This window comes from Cervus canadensis, chromosome 26 (assembly GCF_019320065.1).
Source record: "Cervus canadensis isolate Bull #8, Minnesota chromosome 26, ASM1932006v1, whole genome shotgun sequence".
Lineage (NCBI taxonomy): Eukaryota > Metazoa > Chordata > Mammalia > Artiodactyla > Cervidae > Cervus > Cervus canadensis.
Window position 1 is genome coordinate 26612112 of NC_057411.1, and position 20887 is coordinate 26632998.

The 20887-nt window shown below is 39.7% G+C and overlaps 1 protein-coding gene across 2 annotated transcripts in view; it reads right to left on the reverse strand.

The window, feature by feature from the left end:
* Positions 1–4262: 4262 nt before the first annotated feature.
* Positions 4263–20887, reverse strand: part of BTC (betacellulin) — a 49334-nt gene continuing 32709 nt past the window's right edge. For both annotated transcript variants that reach the window (XM_043448287.1, XM_043448286.1), the window contains 4 exons: positions 16829–16946; positions 10847–10993; positions 8709–8819; positions 4263–6648 (listed from right to left, as the gene is read on the reverse strand). In XM_043448287.1, the coding sequence (XP_043304222.1) occupies positions 8711–8819; positions 10847–10993; positions 16829–16946 (374 nt within the window). In that variant the 3' untranslated portion in view covers positions 4263–6648; positions 8709–8710. The remainder of the gene's footprint in view (positions 6649–8708; positions 8820–10846; positions 10994–16828; positions 16947–20887) is intronic.

Genomic DNA, 20887 nt, shown 5'->3' on the forward strand with positions numbered 1-20887 from the left:
GAGGAGCCTGTCAGGCTATAGTCCATAGAGTCTCAAGAGCTGGACATGACTGAAACAATTTAGCACACATACATGCAGTAAAATTTCAAGAAATATTAGTTATTATTAAAAAGATCAACATTAAGGATGATAGTGGTGATGATTCTGGTGTTTTCTGACCACTCTTATGGAAAGCAAGGAATATACCTAAGAGGCAAGTGACAGTGATTTACTAGTAATGTGGTCTGGCAGGGGACTAAAGCTTCCTGGGCCTTAAGTTCATACTTGTATAAATGTAAAACATCATGCATGTAATGTGCGTGATAATTCTGACTGTGCAAGAACATGGTGAATAATCAATAGGAGAGGTTACTCCCAGGCCTGGACTCAAACTATATTCAATTCAAGTAACGTGGAGTTTACAAGTAGTAAAAGTCCAAACCCACTTTCAAAAATAACAAGCTTAACTCAGCATAGTTTAAAAATTATTAGCCCTTTCATTACTTTCAATAGCATTGTAATAATTCTTCCTTAATTCTTCTCATGGGGTACTTTCAAGGAAGAAAGAGGGAAGGGAGAGAGGAAGAATACAGGGAGAGAAATGAGCAGTTGCATAGGGCCAGTCACTGAGTTGGAATCTTTACCTAAACATGGCTTGTTCAGACAAGAGTATATTGACATTCCTGGGGATCATGAACTCTTGAAAATACAGAGAGCTTTTATTGTATCAGTGCAGCAATTTAAGTTCAGAAAAGAACTCCTTGTTTTCCATAAGGGTGATCAGAGAACATCAGTATCATTACCACCATCATCCTTAGTATTGTTGATCTTTCTAATAATAACTAATATTACTCGAACCTTACCTAGAGAATACTAAAAATATTCCAGGTGCTAGGCTAAGCATGTTACTGGCATGGTCTCATCTAATCCTCTCAGCCTACCTTGTTTATTATTTATTTTCACTTTGCTGATGAAAAAATTAGTAAGGTTAAGTAACTTGCCCAGGGGTTCATAGTAAGTTACCTGGGATTGAAGCCCAAATCTGTCTGAATTATGATCTTGTGCTCAGAACCTTTATAATAGCTCAGAAGCAAGTTTCTCCCAACCCTACGCCATTTACAGAACGATCAGGACCACTGGTTTGATTAGAGTTCAGATACTGTGGTGTGCAGCTGAAGCTATGAGACAGAGGAGTGACTGTACATGATACAAGACCAGGTTATCTTCAGGAGTAAAACAAGACCAACCAACAAACAAAAAGCACTGTGCAAATTATTTTTTAGAGTTGCTAGTTCTGGATCATTGAGTAAACAAATGTTCCTAGGGTATTAAAAAGAGAATATGCTAGAAACAGCTTTATTAAAATTAGTTTACACATGGCAGTAAGAATAAAAATGGTTTTATAGAGCAAGTCAGAAAAAAGGTTCTCTCTCACTTCTTTCTAAAACCAGCATATGACAAAGTTGTCATCCAGCTTGGATCACAGAGCTGCAAAATATTTTATTATTCTGCACACACCATACAAGAATAATTACACTTTCTGCAGCAAGTAACTCTGAGTTCTGTATCTGTGAAGTTCTGTTATGTTTTTTTTTTTACTTAAATAAGCTGAAAAAGGAGAAAAGGGAAAACACCTACTGAAGTACTTCTGTTGCATTTTTTCCCTGGTAACTGAAACTCGAGTAAGAAAAAGAAAAAGTGGAGGAAAATGTCCTTGGAAACACGTTTAATTAACATTTCCTTTATAATACAAGTACTGGCTGTAATTGTTGCATAAACATTCCTAGATACCCACATTTTGAATTTTCCAATAGCTCAAACATAATTTATCTCTTGAAAAATAATTACTGATTTTGTTTTTAGAGTTATATCATTTATTTCGTTTTCTAATACAGAATTTCAGACTACTTCAGACATCCAAAGTTGACAGGTCCCAAGGTTGAATGGACTTGCAAAAGTACAAACTAGATGTTATTATAAGACACACACTCTCAGGATCCAGTCACATTAACAAAGAGACAGGAATAGACTATTCGCACGTTATGTTCCAGTGTCAGTGTTCAAATGCCAAAGTAGGTCACATGGGAACAGGTTTCTTTGCAGAAAAATACTTTGAGGCATAGAAGAGTCTTTGAAGAACAGATGTCCGAATGTAGCACCCATATTCATCAAACATAACAAAAAAGATTGTATAAACCAAGATTCTTGCACTGAAGAAACATAAACTTTTTTTCCTTTTTTTTTTATAATAATAACTGTCAGGAGCAAAAAAAATACGTAATTTACTTGGGAGTGAAAAGAAACCTGTTTCTCTCACCATATACTGAGTTCTAGGAATGCTCATCTTGAGTTTCATGCTCCAAGACAGTGGTATAGGTTGAAAGTCTAATGATAAGTCCTCTAGATCATGTAACTTCTTGGATAAGTCCTGTTTTAAATTCAGTGCTGTGAAGGATTATATCCACTACAACATAAACTAGTGACCCTGAGGTCACTATTTGTCCACTGATGAGGTCCCGGGATCTAAGATACTTGGCATTTAGTAGGTACTTAACAAATATTTTTGAATGAATGAATGATAGCAATGCCCCAATATATTTAGGTTCTCATAATGTAGTGTATGCAGACTATATTAAAATGAAGGTTTCATTAAGGCAATAGCTAGGTCTTAAAACCATGGGCACTAAAATGTGTCCTAGACTTCCTTCATAAAATTTGGCACAAACCAGGGCCTTTTCCAAATAGCAGATTATTTGACCCAGAACATTTTACTCTACTCTCTATGTAACAATAATATAGAGTGGAAATAATCCACTTCAGGAAGCAAATCAAAAGCTCTCCATCTCAGCTCATTGCTACAACAGTATTGGAAGCAGAAACATCTCACCTCTCAGCACACATGCCCATATACTTTACCCTGTCACGTACAGGACATTTTGAAAAAGGCATGAAGCCTTCATTCTTTCTCCTCTCATATTCTCTCATAGCAACACCCACTAGTCCCTCCACTGCTAAGGCTTTCCAAGAAATTCTGTAGAATTTGTTAAGGATCCAAGAACTATTTGGCCTTACCTGGGATATGGGGTAAAGACCTTTATTCTCAGAGCCAGTCATCAGTTCAGATGTAATTTCCCTCCAGAATCTTCCATGATTCCTTCTCAACTGGCTAAGTCATCCTCCTCTCTGATCCCATAATACCTGAGCCTCTCTTAGACCTCCAAACTGTATTGAAATTATTGCTGAGTAGCTGTTTCCTCCCACTAAACTGTAGACTGTCCAAGGGCCCGTGTCCTATCCCTCCTTACATTTGTCACAGTGGGTGGTGCAGTACCTAGAATACAGGAGATGCCCAATCAGTGCTTGCTGGACTGTCTACTCAGTCTCCACGCTCCCCTGCAATCATTATCCTGAATGGCTATACGGTGACAAATGGAATATCATTGCTAGAAATGCTTCTCTAATTGAAGGCATTATTTGATTGTACCGTCTCATAAAGGACATCATGTCTGCTTTAAGAAACTGTCATCCGCGATCTCTGGATGTTAGTCAAGATCTTGGTTCCAAGTCATAGAAATCCAAATAGCACTAGCTTAAGCCAAAGGAGGAACTCATTACAAAGATACTGACAGGTCTCATGGAGGCTACACACAGGAACCAAATGAAGCTAAACTCTGAGACTGCATGGGACAGGAACTCAGGCTGTCAGGAAACTCGCCGCTCACCTCGGTTCCTCTTTCACCAGGTTCTTTGCTTTTCTGGTCCTCACGGAACAAAACATGACTGTCAATAACTTTGAATTGCACATCTGTATACTCCAAGAACCCAAAGAAGGATAACTTTATTTCAAGTTCCCAATTTCCCTGGAAATGACTCCAATTGGCCCAATTTCACTAATTGCCTACCTTAGATCAACCAAATACAGCTGGTGCTCATGATCAATTGTGTCCAACTCTTTGCAACCCCATGGACTGTAGCCTACCAGGCTGCCCTGTCCAGGAGGTTCTCCAGGCAAGGATACTGGAGTGGGCTGCCATTCCCTTCTCCAGGGGATTCCCCAACCCAGGGATCGAACCCACGTCTCTTGCATCTCCTGCATTGGCAGGCGGGTTCTTTACCACTAGCACCACGGAGGTGAGGTTAAAAATATGGCCAGGCCGCTGAGTAGCCAGTCTCATAAGTGTCTACCATATTTTCAAATTCTTCAGTTTCCAAGGACAAAATATGGTCAGAGTAAACTATTTCAAAGGTATTCATGACAGTTGCTATAAAACACAAGGTTTTGTAAGGCAATAATGCTCAATTTTATTTCTATTAAAAATGTGTGGTAACAATAGAAAATTCCTAAGCAAATATATATTTGCTTTGTTTTAAAAATAAATTTATTTTATTACATGATAATACTGACAGTTTACATAAATGAGGTCATTCAGTATAGGCAAAAAAAAAAAAAATTATAAAATACATTTTAAAAACATAGGAAAATCTTTGAAGTTCTTTCTTGGTAGTTCAGATCTACCAAATTTCAAGAGACACATTTTAGCATCAAAACAAAATTTCCAAGCTTGAATTGCCTTGAGAGATTCCATTGGTCAACCAACCTCGGTTAAGGAAAGAAGAAATATTTATAGCATTTTTAAAAATTTTAAATGCTCTAATGAACATTTGTTTCAAGCACTCTTAGTAAAGACTGAGAAAGAGAAAGCATGAAGAAACTCAGAAGAAGCTTTTGAAAAGAGTGTATACAACATGAATCAGGTGAAATTGATCCTATTTCAAGGATGGTCATTGTTTGACCTAGTTCTTACTGATATTTGAGCTATTTCTGTGTTATACTTAAGCATGGCCTCATTCTCACTTGAAATACGGCGTGTGATAAAAAAGTAATACAGAACTTCACCTTTTCTCTGAATTCTCTGCTTCATTTCAGGCATGAAGTCTACACTGCAAATTAGAATTTACAAAGATTCTGGAAAAGCTGCTTTGCCGACAGGCACAACAGCCAAATTGTAGTAATTTGAGGACATCTGCCATCAGTTTTTATAAATGATCCACCCAGCCAATGTAGGAAATTCCATATTTTATGGAATTTTGACTAAATGTGCATTCTGCTTTTTCAGATTTAAAAAGAATCTTTATTAAATGTAATATGGAGTTGAAGGAGCATTTGGCAAGATGGTCCCACGTAACAGGTGACTACGGTCATAATTTGATTGCACCAAAATTCATCTGAGAGCACTCACAGGTACTGTTCTCTTGTGTGCTAAGACACTTCAGTTGTGTCCGACTCTTTGTGACCCCATGGACCATAGCCCACAAGGCTCCTCTATCCATGGGACTCTCTCAGGCAAGAGTGCTAAAATGGGTTGCCATGCCCTCCTCCAGGGGATCTTCCCAGCCCAGGGATCGAACCTGTGTCTCTTAAGTATTCTGCATTAGCAGGTGAGTTCTTTACCACTAGTGCCACCTGGGAAGCCCCAGAAGAACAAAAATGAGGATATGTCTCATACATCTCTGCCTGGGCTCTGCTGTGCTGTCCCTGACCATTTACCCCAGGATGAATAGCCTCTTCCAGCGCTTTATCTATCCTTTAGCAAGCATAAACATTTATCTGGAGCTTAAAGATGGTCATGCAATTACCTTCCATCTCTGTCATTTTCCTAACTGTGGGACAAATCCGTTTGCTTTAGAAATGTAAAAATGTATGTATATCACTGAGCATTTACAAAGGAGCAAAGAAACATAATGAAAGTCAAGCCCATAGAAAGCATGATGGTAACAGTATCGTATATCCAGGACTCTGCGACCTGAGTTTCTGCAGGAAAATGTACCAGTGCCTCAGTCATTGCACACACAGTTTAGTGTAATGTCTTGGACACATTGTGCATTAGGTTGCAACAACTCCAGTGAACAAAAATGATGGTTAAGAGCAAACTTTGAACTTGGCTAAATATTGGTTCCAATTTCAGCTCCACCAATTCCTAATTCTATAAATCAGGGTTAGATTATTTAACTTCTTGTGTTGTGTTAGTTGTGTCTGACTCTTTGCAACCCCATGGACTGTGGCCTGCCAGGCTTTTCTGTCCATGGGATTCTCCAGGCAAGAATACTGGAGTAGGTTGCCATTCCCTTCTCCAGAATATCTTCAAGACCCAGGGATCAAATCCGGGTCTCCTGCATTGCAGGCAGATTCTTTACCATCTAAGCCATCAGGGAATGTCCTTTAGCTTCTTAAGGTCTGTTTCTATACATGAGAAATAAGGATCATAGGTTTTTGAAAGAATTAAAAGAAATAATGTATTTCAAACTCTTAGCACATAGTAAATGTTGGATAAATGGTAGTTTTATTATTAATGCAATTCCTAAGATCTAAACTCCTTCCTACTCGTCTTTTTTGTTTGACTAGTAATTTTGGTGACAAAACTTAACTGGAAGTTTATTAAAATGTCCCTGCTTAACTGGGTGCTTTTCCCAAATACTATATAATAATAAAATTACTTATTATTATTATAAAAACATAGTAAACAACACAAATTAACATTACTGACAAAAAGTAAATACATTATTTAAAATTCATTTTGCTAGCTGTTTCCTGAGACACATTTTGTCCATTTTCAAATGAGTAAGAAGATACTTTGTAACTTGTCATCAGCCTGGAGTAATCTTCATAGACTATAGGAAAAAGGAAAGAAAAAAAAAAGAAAAAGAAAAAAGCAAGTCATTAAAAAGAAACTTATTATGTAATAAAAAAAAGAAGAAAGAAAGAAAAACACACACAAAACCCAAGCAGGAAACTGTGGGTACTCTGTGGGTACCTCTGTCAAGTTTATTATTAACCTCTCTATTTGAACCTGTATTCCTTTTCTTCTTCAAAACTTGTTCTCCTCAAGATTGAGGAATATACAAGGAAAGGGGGGAATTGTAACCGAGCAAGACCCTATGGGGCCTTCCTGAGACCTGCCTTCACCCATATCCTCTGCTTTATGTACTGTCTCAAGTACCTAATAGTATTTGATGCAAATTTCCTGACTTGTTTTGGCGATGGGAAAACCTCCCACCAAATGGAAGAAGTTACCTACCTGATGACCCTGAACACATAGCCCCAAGTCTCCTGGAACCTTAAAACTGATAATGTTAATCCCTATGACAACACCCTGCTGCCTCATCATCAGCCATTCAGAGAACTACACAAGCTGATCACCTACCCAGCCATTCCACCTCCCACTTGCCCTTTAAAAAGGCTTTGCAGAAACCTTTAGGGAGCTCCAGGTTTTTCAGGGCATGATCCACCTATTCTCCTTGCTATCTCATAAAACATACACACACACACCAAAAATAAAACAAAAACCTCCAGAATCAGCATTTTTGTTTTCAATTCATTCATGTCATTCTGATAATAAGCAAGAAGGACATTATAATTTCTCGATAATCATTTACTGTATTCTATTGTTCTGCTGAGCAATTCTGGAAAAGGAGATTTTGCTGGGCAAGCTATGGAAAGCCACCATTTTCTCCTGCTGGATGAACAAGGCAGCATGTGGCCATGGTTGCTGCTAGCTTCTTCTATGACCTAAAAGGACTTAGCCAAGGATGAAGCCAACTCTTGGAATGGTAAGCAGAAAGGCAGAAATAATAGTTCTCTGCATGAGAACTCTGGTACAAGCAAATGTGAATGTTCTCTTTCCTCTGGACTGCCAGTGCATGTGAGGCAATACATCGCCTTTATTTTAAACCAGCTTGGTGGGGTTTGATGCCATTATAGACCAGATTGCCCTGCCTGACTCAGCCAACTATGTTCCATCTGCCCCCTGGAGCCTTCCCCTGCTCATTACTCCAGGGGGAGCCCAGACTGCAGCCTGATCTATGGACTGCTTCACATGGGCTCCCCTGCCCCCCAAGTTCCTGTTGGGTTTGGCTAGTGAAAGGTACTTGCTGAAGATCTGAAGGCAAGAGGACAGAGGTTTGGGGATATTCTTCTCCTGCTCCTGCTTCCTTCCTTGTTCAGGTGCTGACCGTGGCTAGTCCCATCCATAGCTACAGCTTCTGCCTGGTGGGCCCGAGAGCACAGCCAGCTTCTCAATGGCAAGGTAAGTGATCTTCAGCCCTTTCAGGCCCAGGTGGGGGACAGCCTCCAGCAGTTGCTAGACTCTGGGAGCCTCAATATTCCTATGGGTTCCCTCAACCCTGCCCTCCCAGCCCCTTCATCAAAATGCCTTTGTTGGATCATCTGAGAGAATTTGTGATTCCTGCTGGGATCTCAAATGATGGAGCATTTAAAAGAGCCTTGAACAGTGCTTGGAATGCAGTAAATGCTCTGTAAATGTGGTTATTATTAAAACACTGCTTTTGCTATTTCCTTTCAAAGTGAGATGTCTAAACTAAAATTTTTATTTGTGTCCCCCAGTGAAAAATATATCAAATATCTTATAATATTTTATAAGAATATAAAACAACCACCACAACCATGCAGAACCAGAAACCAGAATGATCTAAGTGCATCAGAAAAACTGTGTAAAAGTCTATATTCTATCTCTGTGGTACCATGCAAAAGAAAGATATGATAAAGTCTTTTATTTGGCTTCAGATTCAATGAAAAAAATGTCAATTTATTTTTAGATGTTTTTAAACATAATCAAATTCCAATCAATGATTTACTGGATGCCATTAAACCCCACTTCACCAGGCAAATGTCACCTGAAGAGCTCCCCATCTACTAAGTTTATCATACTTACCATTAAGCAATACTAGTCTCTTGAATATCATCATTTATAGGAGTTAATTCTTTACCCAGAGTTCCCATTTCTTCTTCCTTCTTTCTTCTTTTCCGACGTTTCCGAAGAGGACTTGGAAAACAAAGTGTTAGAAATTAGCATGGTCCTTTTAGTTAATGCAGTCACAAAATTAAACGTCAAGAAAGCCTATGATCTTATTTCCAGAATGGTAAAAATGTACAGGTTCATTAAAATAAAAATTTAGGTTCTCTCTTAACCCATCCCTTTCTCTAGGCTCAAATAGCTACAATAGCAAAAATACAGAGAGAATGTAGTTATAGCTACATAGGAGGAATATAATACTTGATTGTGGATAGAGCTTGTTGAGCACAAGAAAACTTTTCAGGCCAAGTCATTTTATAGAATAGACTGATAAGCATTATTTAGTATGTAAATAAAAGATAGTACAAAATGGAAACTGACATAAAACTAAGAGAATGAGGATAATCTCTGAATATGTTAATTAGTTTCTAGATAAATTATTTAAGAAATGTATTAGATATTCTGTAGTGCAGTTCAGTTTTCTTAAAATATGATACAAAATGAATGTAATAAAATAGAGCATTTCCCCACTCTGCCCCAAACTTGGCATTCTAAAATTCCTTTTTGTCATAAAGGAAGTAAAATGTTACAAATATCTTTCAATTTTATATCTAGAAGGAATCCTACAGATTATTTGTAAATGAGAGTTTAATCCTCTCATTTTACAGAAAATAAAATTAAAGTTTAACGAGATTAAGAAGTTTGTCCAAGTTCTCAAAAGTGTTTGATGGCACAGCTGGGACAAAAATCTCTGTAGACAGCTGGTAGCTGTGTTAATGCTTTTCTACCAAGAATGCTGTAAAGAAAGGAATCATCTAACACCCTCCTGTAATGAGAACCACAGTCCAAAGTACAGTTTAGGAGGCTTCTCAAGACATGAAGGTAGCATTTGAAAAAAATGCTTTTTTAGCACGCTGTGTGGGAGTCCTGGTCTGATAAAAATTTGATGAGTTTCCAAAACTAAAGCATTGTACTAAGCCATTCAGTCTCACAGAAAAAAACAAGGATTTTCTTGATTAACAAAGTTGAGGTATATAATGAAAAATAGAGACAGGAGAAACAGTGCAGGCATCTTAATAATAAAATTCATTATTTTAATGTGACTAATAAAAAATACTTTTGTTTCTATCTTTCAAAGTTTTTGTGCCACGGTACAGTTTAAGAAAAGTATTGTTTAAACTATTAACAAACTTACATAAAAGGTGATGGACTCTAGGGCTAAATAATTGACTTTTTTTTATTTCCTTGGACTACAAGATTAAACCTGTCAATCCTAAAGGAAATCAACCCTGAATATTCATTGGAAGGACTGATGCTGAAGCTGAAGCACCAAACCTTTGGCCACCTGACATGAAGAGCTGATTCACTGGAAAAGACCCTGATGCTGGGAAAGATTGAAGGAAGGAGGAGAAGGGGATGACAGCTCAAACTCAGGGAGATAGTGAAGGACCAGGAGGCCTGGCGTGCTGCAGTTCATGGGGTTGCAGAGAGTTGGACCTGACCTGGCAACTGAACAACAAAACTGACTTTTTTAATTGATATATAATTGACGTATAACATTTTATTCATTTCAGGTATGACTTGATATTTGTTTATATTGAAAATGACCACCACAGTAAGTTTAGTATTTAATATCCATCTCCACATTTGCAAAATTTTTCATTCTTGTGATGAGAACTTTCCAGATCTCCTCTCTAAGAAACTTTCAAATATTCAAGACTATATTATTAACTATAATCACTATGTGTACATTACATCCCATGACCTGTTTATCTTATAAGTTTATACGTTTGGGTCGCCTTCATCCATCTTGCCCACTTCCTCTTTCTCAGAGGATTTATATAAATTTTATTTTAAGTATAATTACGCTTAGAAAAATGACAAAAATCATGTCATGTGTTTATTATAAATGCTTCAGAATAAATGATGGGGAACTGTAAAAAGCAATTTAAATTTTTAAAAAAGGTAAAGAGAAAAGGCAGGAAGGAGGGAAGGAAAGAAGACAGGAAAGATAAAAGTTTTTAGACTTCCTTAAAATTAAATTTAAAAATACTTACTGACAGCATGTGCAGATACTGACCACCAAAATGATAAAAATTACCATAACTGCTATCAAACAAATCACCAAAATCTGCCCTCTGTCTCCTCTTAGGTAAAACAAGTCAATTCGCTCACATCTGGCCCCAGCATAGCCTTTATCACAGCTATAAAAACAGAACAGAAACAGGGCAAAAAGGTCAAAAAGTAAAAGACTTTTAAGAATCTCTACTATTTCTTTGTTGAAGAAGTTAACAACTTTTTTCATTACTTGGAATTAACAAAGGGTACAATTCCTTTAAAAAAATGTGTTTAAGCTGTACAATCACAGTGTTCATGAGAAATTTCATTCTTTGCTGAAAACCTGTTATCCTTTGGACATCATTAACAATATGTCTAAGATACATAAACGGGGAGGGTAACACTAAAATCGACCTTGAAATTTTAGATTCTGAATTTGAAAGGGAGGGGGTGATAAAATCCCCTATACAGCACTCTCAAGTGCTTAAATATCCCTGGACAGGGAATTCAAAAATCCCCAGGATTTCCCATTTCATCAGAGGGTGATACAAAGAGTTTCACTGTGCCTGAGTTCTCCTATTATAAATTATATTTAAAGTATACAGTTTTATATGATCAAACATGGAACGTACAAAAACGTACAAAAATAAATCCTGTTATTTTACAGGATTTCTCTCCACATACCTTCCCCCATCCCCTGGACTCTCTTTTGATCTTCCATATATCAGTTCTGGTTCTAATGCTTGTAGGAGTCGCAGATTAGGTAAGTCTCTTCCATTCACCATCTTCCCAGCTGCATCCCCTCAAAACACAATAGATGTCCTCTCCACTTCCTTTATCTGATTCTCTAAAGCCACAGTTTCAGATCTGTGCACCATTCCCTGTGTGCTTAGAAGCGAGGTCGTGTCTGACTCTTTTGGGAACGCCATGGACTGTAGCCCACCAGGCTCCTCTGTCCATAGGATTTTTCAGGCAAGAATACTGATGTGGGTTGCCATTTCCTCCTCCAGGGGATCTTCCCCACCCAAGGATCAAACCTGTGCCTACTGCGTTGCAGGGAGACTCTTTACCCTCTGAGTCATCGGGAAGCCCCACCTTTCCCTCTGCTCTCTAAAGGCCCCTTTGCTGCATGGTCATGGTAAAGTGAAAGAATCAGAAATCAGCAAGCTCTCCAAATACCTCAATCCCCCCTCTCATTCTCTCATCAACTTCATCAATACAGTCCTGAGTTGACCTCAACTTAGCAGATGCCCCCTGTCTGAAGTTACAGAGCCATTTGATTAAGCACCACTTGAAATTCAGTAATCTGGGGACTGTCCATTGCAGTCCCTGACTTGTGTCAGATGCCTAAAGGATGCATAAAAAGTTTGTCTGAAGATATTTGAAAACCAAAATGATATGTTGTAACATCACTACTTTTGGCTATCAAATATCTTCTCTTTTTTTCTCCTCAGACTCATTCCAAACACAAAGAGATACTGGTCGTATACATAATTATTTAAATCTCAGAAAGATGAAGCTCTGCTTCTTAAAAAAAACTGTGTAATTTCATTTTTTTTGTTGTCTTTGTTTGTTTAAGAAGGTATCTATTGCCAAGCCACTCTAGAGTCTATATCTGATAGAAAGCCAAGGCAGCCTTATTTCTCAAATAAGGAGGTCCCTGACTGATGATATTGTAGCTGCTACAATGATTAAAAAAAAGAAAAGAAAAACTAGCTTGGTCACAGTCATCAGTTGAAAGATGAGGCTCTGTGTAAGCAAAGGAGAAAAAAACCACCTGAGGCCATCTATTGTAAAATGACCCCAGGATGTATGAGGGAAAATTGCTTCCTGCAAGATAGCTAGGCTCTTCATCGCAAGGTCAAAATAACAGGAAGAGAGCTTAGAAATATCTGAAGTATCAAAAAATCTCTTGCACATAGAACTGGAAATTGGGGGGGCGGGAATCACTTTTAATTGCAAGTGTGGGAGGGAGGTTTTAATGGGTTTTTTAAAGGTTATAATTAAAATCTACAAATATAGTCTCATCTAATTAGCTGGAATGTTTCTTTAACAAATTTACTAAATACGGCATTTTTAAACAATAACTTTGCCCATAAAGTACATGGCAATTACTTGCTACTCTTTTAGAATGTTTTCCTAATTATAAGCTCTGGGTTCAGTTACTCACCCAAGCTTTAAATGAATTTCTCAGTAAGCAGTCCTTTCTATAAGTTACAACCCAGTGAAGCTATGTAGAAGGTCAAACCCTTACACAGCTAGTTACAATGACTCATGTTATTTCATTGCTCATCTAATTAATACCGTATCAGCTAATGGTCATTTCAGTGGGAAAGGAAGAGGAAAAGGGTGAAAGATGCTAGCAAATGTTTAATAAATGCTGAGCAAATGAACAAGTTTTTATTTAATAAACATCTCATAAATTAAAAATAACATTTAAAGATGCTATGACCCTTGAGGACTCTGGGATCTCTGTTCTGAAATAATCACTAGGCACTATTGTAAGAACTTTATAAGTATCAACTAAATGATCCTTATAACAACCTTTGAAATAGTATTATTAACCCCTTTTGGAAGATGGAGAAGCTGAGATATAAAGAAAGTAGGTGAATGGGGGCTAGGATTCAAACACAGGAAGTCTGGCTCCCAAGTTGTCCAACCACATGTAACACTGCCCAGGGATCAAACTCTCATTTCCTGAGGCTCCTGCCTGGCAGGCAGATTCTTTACCGGATGAACCACTGGACTTCCAAGGTGGCTCAAGGGTAAAGAATTCGCCTGTCTCCTGCAAAAGACTTGGGTTCGAGGGTTCAGTCCCAAGGTTGGGAAGATCCACTGGAGAAGGAAATGGCAATCCACTCCAGTATTCTTATCTAGGAAATCCCATGGACAGAGAAGCCTGGCTGGCTACAGTCCATGGGGTGGCAAAGAATCAGACATGACTTAACGACTAAACAACAGCAAGTGAGCTGTGCCATCTAAAATAAAAGTTATGTATCTGGAAACAAATCATCCCCATCCCCCTCCACCCCAATAAAATACTGAGAAGACTAAGAAGGGATTGAGTTATTTGAAACACACACTTTGGTTTTTTATATAAAGACAGGAGTCCACAACTCCCATGATCCCAAACAAAAGGAGAAATTTCTGGTTTCCCAAGATGGCATAATCGCCAGTGGCAAGACAGTTTTGCCTGAATCTGTGCTACACCAAATCGTCTAAAAGGCGAAGCCTAGTTGAATAGCTCCCATTCAATTCAATAGTACATTTATGGAACATTTACTCTGTGCTGGGTACCATAATAAATATTTTTGCTTGAGGTATTCTTTTGCTTAATTTTCAACACTTGCAAGAAGGATATTATTATCTTCTTTTAGAGATAATTAAACACCCAGGAAAGATAAACAACTCATTGCTAATGCTGCTCATAGTTGGTTGAAACAAAATCTTAAGTGTATTTTACTCCAAAGACTCCAATGTTCTTCCTTCCCACCACCCCACTGCCCTCCTTGGTTTTACACCATTTCACCACTAAGAAGGTGTTTCTGGTTCAGATTAAAGCCTTGGAATTGACATTCAGCACAGCACTAGATCAAACCCGGATCTCTTGCTTTGCAGGCAAGTTCTTTACCTCTTTATTGTCTGAACCACCAGGGAAGCCCCCAGTGGTAAAGAACCCATCTGCCAATGCAGGAGATGTAAGAGATGCCATTTCCATCCCTGGGTCAGGAAGAGCCCCTGGAAGAGGAAATGGCAACCCCACTCAGTATTCTTGCTGGGAGAATCCCATGGACAGAGGAGCCTGGCAGACTGCAATCTATAGGGTCTCAAAGAGTGGGACATGACTGAAGCGGCTCAGCATGCACGCAGACACAGCACTAGATGAACTGTGACAGAGGGACTGTTCATTTATCCATCAGATGTTTCTTGAGCACCTGGTAAATTCTAGGCCCTGTGCTTGGCACTGGAATGTAAGAATGAATAAGCCATCATCCCTGCCCTCTAGGAGCTCAGTCACAGAAGGGAGGTTCAGAGAAACCAACAGTGATACTCCAGGGGGAAAGAGCTTTTCACTGAAACATGACAAGATCACTGAGGAAGAACATCCAACTCAAATCAATGCAGGGATCCAGGAGGAGTTCATGTTTGAGCTGTATTTTAAAGCTCCAGTAAGAATAAACTTTCCAGACTATGAGAATAGCTTGTCTAATAAACCCTGCAAAGGAATGTAGGATTTCATAAGAACATTTGAGAATGTGGTGAGAAATATGGCTGGAAAGTCAAGCCATTCAACTATACATCAGTGAAAACATATATATATATATATATATATATATATATAAAACCAAAAAGGTCAGTGAGAGGAGTGATTCAAGATGATATTAGAGAGGAGACTAGAGACCAGATAATCTACTGAGAAGCTATGATTATTCTGGAAACAAGTAAGAAGAAACAATTACAGTTCAAAGTATGACCATGACTTCCTTTACATATAAAGATGTCAGCTCTCCCTGAATTAGTTTGTAAATTCAATATAATCCTAATAAAAGAAAAACAAAATAAAACAACCAAAAAAGTTAAGGCAGCATCAGAGGCGCTCTGGAGGAAATGGGTTTTAACCTCTGACTGAGGGAGACAGGCTGGGTAATTCTGCTGTTGCTTAGTTGCTAAGTCATGTCCAACTCTTGGTAACCCACAGGCTGCCAGGCTCCTCTGTCCATGGAATTTTCCAGGCAAGAATACTGGAGTGGGTTGACACTTCCTCCTCTAGGGGATCTTCCCAACCCAGGGATTGAACCCTAGTCTCCTGCATTACAGGTAGATTCTATACCACTGAGCCACCTGGGAAGACCAGGCAGGTAGATTACACCTGTGATTTTCATTCTAGAAGGCCGCAATATTAAAGAACAATACATGTACAGACATAGGGACCAGTAAGAGAAATGTACTGGGTTAAGAGGCATTAATCTTTTAAAAATTCATTATATTCTCCCAAGCCAGTAAGCAAATACATAAAATATTTAAAAATCAGCTCTATCTTTCCCAACACATGTAAGCACATTTTCCTTATTTCGTTACATTAGGTTTTTTCTTATTTCCCTCTAAGTATTACCTATGTATATTGTTTTCTTAATTGAATTAAATTATAATCAAACTTTGAAGAAGTCCACAACTCTTCAATTTCCCCACTATATCAGGGCTTGGAATCACTGTCCTGAGATACTTGTGGGGGTGGGGTGGGGGGAAGAATACTGGGGCAACTACACAGAAGAACATAAGCATTCTATGAAATTTAGGTCAAAATTATATTTTAAAAAAAGTCACCTTGTTCTTTTATAAGGTAAAGTCTCAGCACTTTAGCAAGACATCTTTAGCAGAAACTAAATATTTAAGATATGCAGAAAATTTGTTTGTGCCTGAGTAAAATTAAACTTGGACTCAATCTACCAAGAGTTGGAAAGAGAACTCTCCTCCCAGTCTCCTGCTGTACTAAACAGACTTTATGGATCTCTAAAAATAGGACTGATTTCCATGCACTTAATTGACACCTGCAAAAGTAGCTTTGGATTTGGCAGAAATTTCCTTCATATTTACATTCACAGTGAACCACCTAACAAATGCCAGAAGAATGTGTTCGAGTTTGAACCACACCAGAGTTTATTTGAGCTGAAAAGCACCCTTAACACTAGACAGAAACAGTTTTGCCTGCTCAAGACAGCAGAGGAACATGAGCCCACCCCCGAAGGCGATCTGGACTCCTGCATGCTCAGATTTCAGCAAGAAAGTGTGCGTCAGTTTCTCCGTAAGTCACCGCCCCTAAACAAGTGGGGCGGGGTTTGGGGGGGCTGGGTAGGGCCAGGGAGAACTGTGACCTGACAGATGGCTGGGTTAGGTCAGACTTTCCGCTCCTGTCACCTCCCCCCACCCCAAGCCAGCTCCAGGCTGTACCCCTTGGCTTGTAAGCGCTGTGCTCCACTTACACGCAGGAGGGCGTCTGCTCGGCCACCACGAAGCGACATCTGCCTTTAATGCAGTAATGCTTGTACTGTTTGGGGCACCGAGAGAAGTGGCCTCTTCTCTTTGGTTGGGTGGTGGTAGCTGGAGAAGGAGAAATGACTCAGTAATCAGCTCACTTCAAACGCACATTTGTAAATGTAATAGAATCACACTCCTACCGGTGTCGCCAGTGTTTCTGCAGAATATGCTCCAATTCCTCATTGCTCCTTCCCTCCACACTGGGATATGTCAGGCTTTGGGGACCAGAAACTGGCCCTAGAGATTGGCTATTGGGGAATGTGATGGGAATGTTTCAGATTTTAACTAAGATTTCTGTTCAAAGGACCTCTCAGTAACCGCAGCGCTGTTTAAAGGGTAAACATAATTGCGATAGAAGAGAAGATTGGCAAGATTGTCAGAGGTGTGGAGCTGATGACATTGAAAAGAGAGGAGGGTTTTTGTTTGTTTGTTTGTTTTTGCTTTCTTCTTTTCCTTTTTTAAAACTTAAACACAGCACTTACTGAGTGCCAGATGCTGGTCAATATGCTTTATATAGAGAGTCACCCCTCGGCATCTGAGGAGACTGATTCCAGGACCCCAGCTGATACCCAAATCCACAGATGCTGAGAACCCTTATATAAAATGGCATTTACAGTCAGCCCTTGGTATCGCCTGGGTGGGTCTGTGGTTGCCTGAATCTGAGGATGCTAACCAGAACCCGCAGATTGGGGTGGGGGTGCTGTATCAGCTCATTTAATGCTCATAACAGCCTTGTGAGGGAAGCACCATTATAACTCCTATTTATGGATGGGCAGAGCACAACGCTGGGAAAGACTGAAGGCAGGAGGAGAAGGGGCCCACAGAGGACAAGGCGGCTGGGTGGCATCACCGACTCAGTGGACGTGAGTTTGAGCAAGCTCCGGGAGGTGGTGAAGGCCAGCGAGGCCTGGCGTGCTGCAGTCCACGGGGCCGCAAAGAGTCGGACACGACTGAGTGACTGAGCAACGACAAAGCACAGCACATAGAGGCTAAGTTACTTTCCCGGATCCTGCAGCTAGCGTGTGGCAGAGCTGGGACGCAAACCCAGGCAGGCTGTGCATTTGACTGCTCCACTCTGCCAGGCAGGCAGCAGTCATCTGCCCCCTGCCTGAGGCACCCACAGGTCCTGCTTCTCTGAATCGAGATTATCCCTCTCATCCGACCCCTGGAGGGCTCCTGCTGCTCTGAACGAGGAAAAGACTGGAAGCTTCATATCCAGGATTTCATTCCCTATACTGACTTTTTTCTTACCTTTTAGCATCTTAATTGCCTAATTTTTCAATTGGGGAAATAGCGGGGGATAATATGGAGCAACTTCTCCATCATTTACCTGTAGAAAGTTTCAATAAACAAGGGCTGTCAAGAGAAACACTAAAAAATGCTAACTAGCTGTTTCATGGGTTGATTCACAACAAACGCCTGCCCACACCCAGAGAAAACAGCTAACTAGCCAGCTGACCCAGGGTCGGACATTCGATTGTCATGGTATGACCAACAGCTTGCAGGACTCAGATACCTGTGAAATCAGAAAGTCCATGGTGGTCACTACAGAAGGGCATTGCACATTAGGTTTGGTATGGCACCTGTCACCCCGATGACGTTAAACAGTCCTTTTAGAGATAGCAATGACCACTTAACTTTTAATTAATATTGTGAAATGAGTAAATATATAGCCACCCAGGGTCACCACAAAGGACACTCGCAAAGGACTCTGGCTGATGGATACAGAGGAAATTCCTGGGATGCCAGGTCACAGAGTTTCAGAGGGTAGAAGAACATTGCAGAGGAACTGGCTGACCTGGTTTTGGTCGGTGACTTGATTACCAGTCATGCTGACTGCTTGTATGTGCCAGACATTTGCTCCCATGCCTGCCAGTCAATGGACTCTGAAATTTCTCCCATAAATAACTGCAAAATATCTCAAAGGCAAAGATCTGTGTATTTTGGCAAATAAATTGATCGAATGAAAATCAACTTCCATTCATTGAGTATTTCCTCTTTCCAGAGGCCTGTAGTAAGCATTAGAAAACATCAAAGAAATAAGAGATACCCTATCTAACTAGCTACATTGGCATGATAGAACAAATTTAATTCAATAATAAGCAACAAACCAGTAAAAACAATCATAGTAACCATGTAAACAGTGTGGTACACTGGAAACAATGGAAAAAACACTGGCTTAAGAGGAAGGAAATCAGTGTTTCGTTTTCAGCTCTGCCTTACATGAGCCATATATGTAAGTTCCAGGCAAGCTAATTAAGCTGTCTGAGCCTCAGTTCCATGATCTGGATATTGAAGATGATAACATCTACCTTGCGGTACTTGGATGCAGTCTCAAAAATGACAGAATGATCTCTGTTCATTTCCAAGGCAAACTATTCAATATCACGGTAATCCAAGCTTATGCCCCAACCAGTAACGCTGAAGAAGCTGAAGTTGAATGGTTCTGTGAAGACCTACAAGACCTTTTAGAACTAACACCCAAAAAAGATGTCCTTTTCATTATAGGGGACTGGAATGCAAAAGTAGGAAGTCAAGAAACACCTGGAGTAACAGGCAAATTTGGCTTTGGAGTACGGAATGAGGCAGGGCAAAGGCTAATAGAGTTTTGCCAAGAGAACACACTGGTCATAGCAAACACCCTCTTCCAACAACACAAGAGAAGACTCTACACATGGACATCACCAGATGGTCAACACCGAAATCAGACTGATTATATTCTTTGCAGCCAAAGATGGAGAAGCTCTATACAGTCAGCAAAAACAAGACCCGGAGCTGACTGTGGCTCAGATCATGAACTCCTTATTGCCAAATTCAGACTTAAACTGAAGAAAATAGGGGAAACCATTAGACCATTCAGGTATGACCTAAATCAAATCCCTTATGACTATACAGTGGAAGTGAGAAATATATTTAAGAAACTAGATCTGATAGACCGAGAGCCTGATGAACTGTGGACAGAGGTTCATGGCATTGTACAGGAGACAGGGATCAAGACCATCCCCACGGAAAAGAAATGAAAAAGGCAAAATGGTTGTCTGAGGAGGGATTACAAATAGCTGTGAAAAGAAGAGAAGCAAAAAGCAAAGGAGGAAAGGAAAGATATTCCCAATTGAATGCAGAGTTCCAAAGAATAGACAGGAGAGATGAGAAAGCCTTCCTCAGCGATCAATTCAAAGAAATAGAGGAAAACAACAGAACGGGAAAGACTAGAGCTCTCTTCAAGAAAATTAGAGATACCAAGGGAACATTTCATGCAAACATGGGCTCAATAAAGGACAGAAATGGTATGGACCTAACAGAAGCAGAAGATATTAAGAAGAGGTGGCAAGAATACACAGAAGAACTGTACAAAAAAGATCTTCATGACCCAGATAATCACGATGGTGTGATCACTCACCTAGAGCCAGACATCCTGGAATGTGAAGTCAAGTGGGCCTTAGAAAGCATTACTATGAACAAACCTAGTGGATGTGATGGAATTCCAGTTGAGCTATTTCAAATCCTGAAAGATGATGCTGTGAAAGTGCTGCACTCAATATGCCAGCAAATTTGGAAAACTCAACAGTGGCCACAGGACTGGAAAAGGTCAGATTTCATTCCAATCCCTAAGAAAGGCAGTCCCAAAGAATGCTCAAACTACCGCACAATTGCACTCATCTCACACGCTAGTAAAGTAATGCTTAAAATTCTCCAAGCCAGCCTTCAGCAATATGTGAGCCGTGAACTTCCAGATGTTCAAACTGGTTTTAGAAATGGCAGAGGAACCAGAGATCAAATTGCCAATATCCGCTGGATCATCAAAAAAGCAAGAGAGTTCCAGAAAAACATCTATTTCTGCTTTATTGACTATGCAAAAGCCTTCGACTGTGTGGATCACAATAAACTGGAAAATTCTGAGAGAGATGGGAATACCAGACCACCTGACCTGCCTCTTGAGAAACCTGTATGCAGGTCAGGAAGCAACAGTTAGAACTGGACATGGAACAACAGACTGGCTCCAA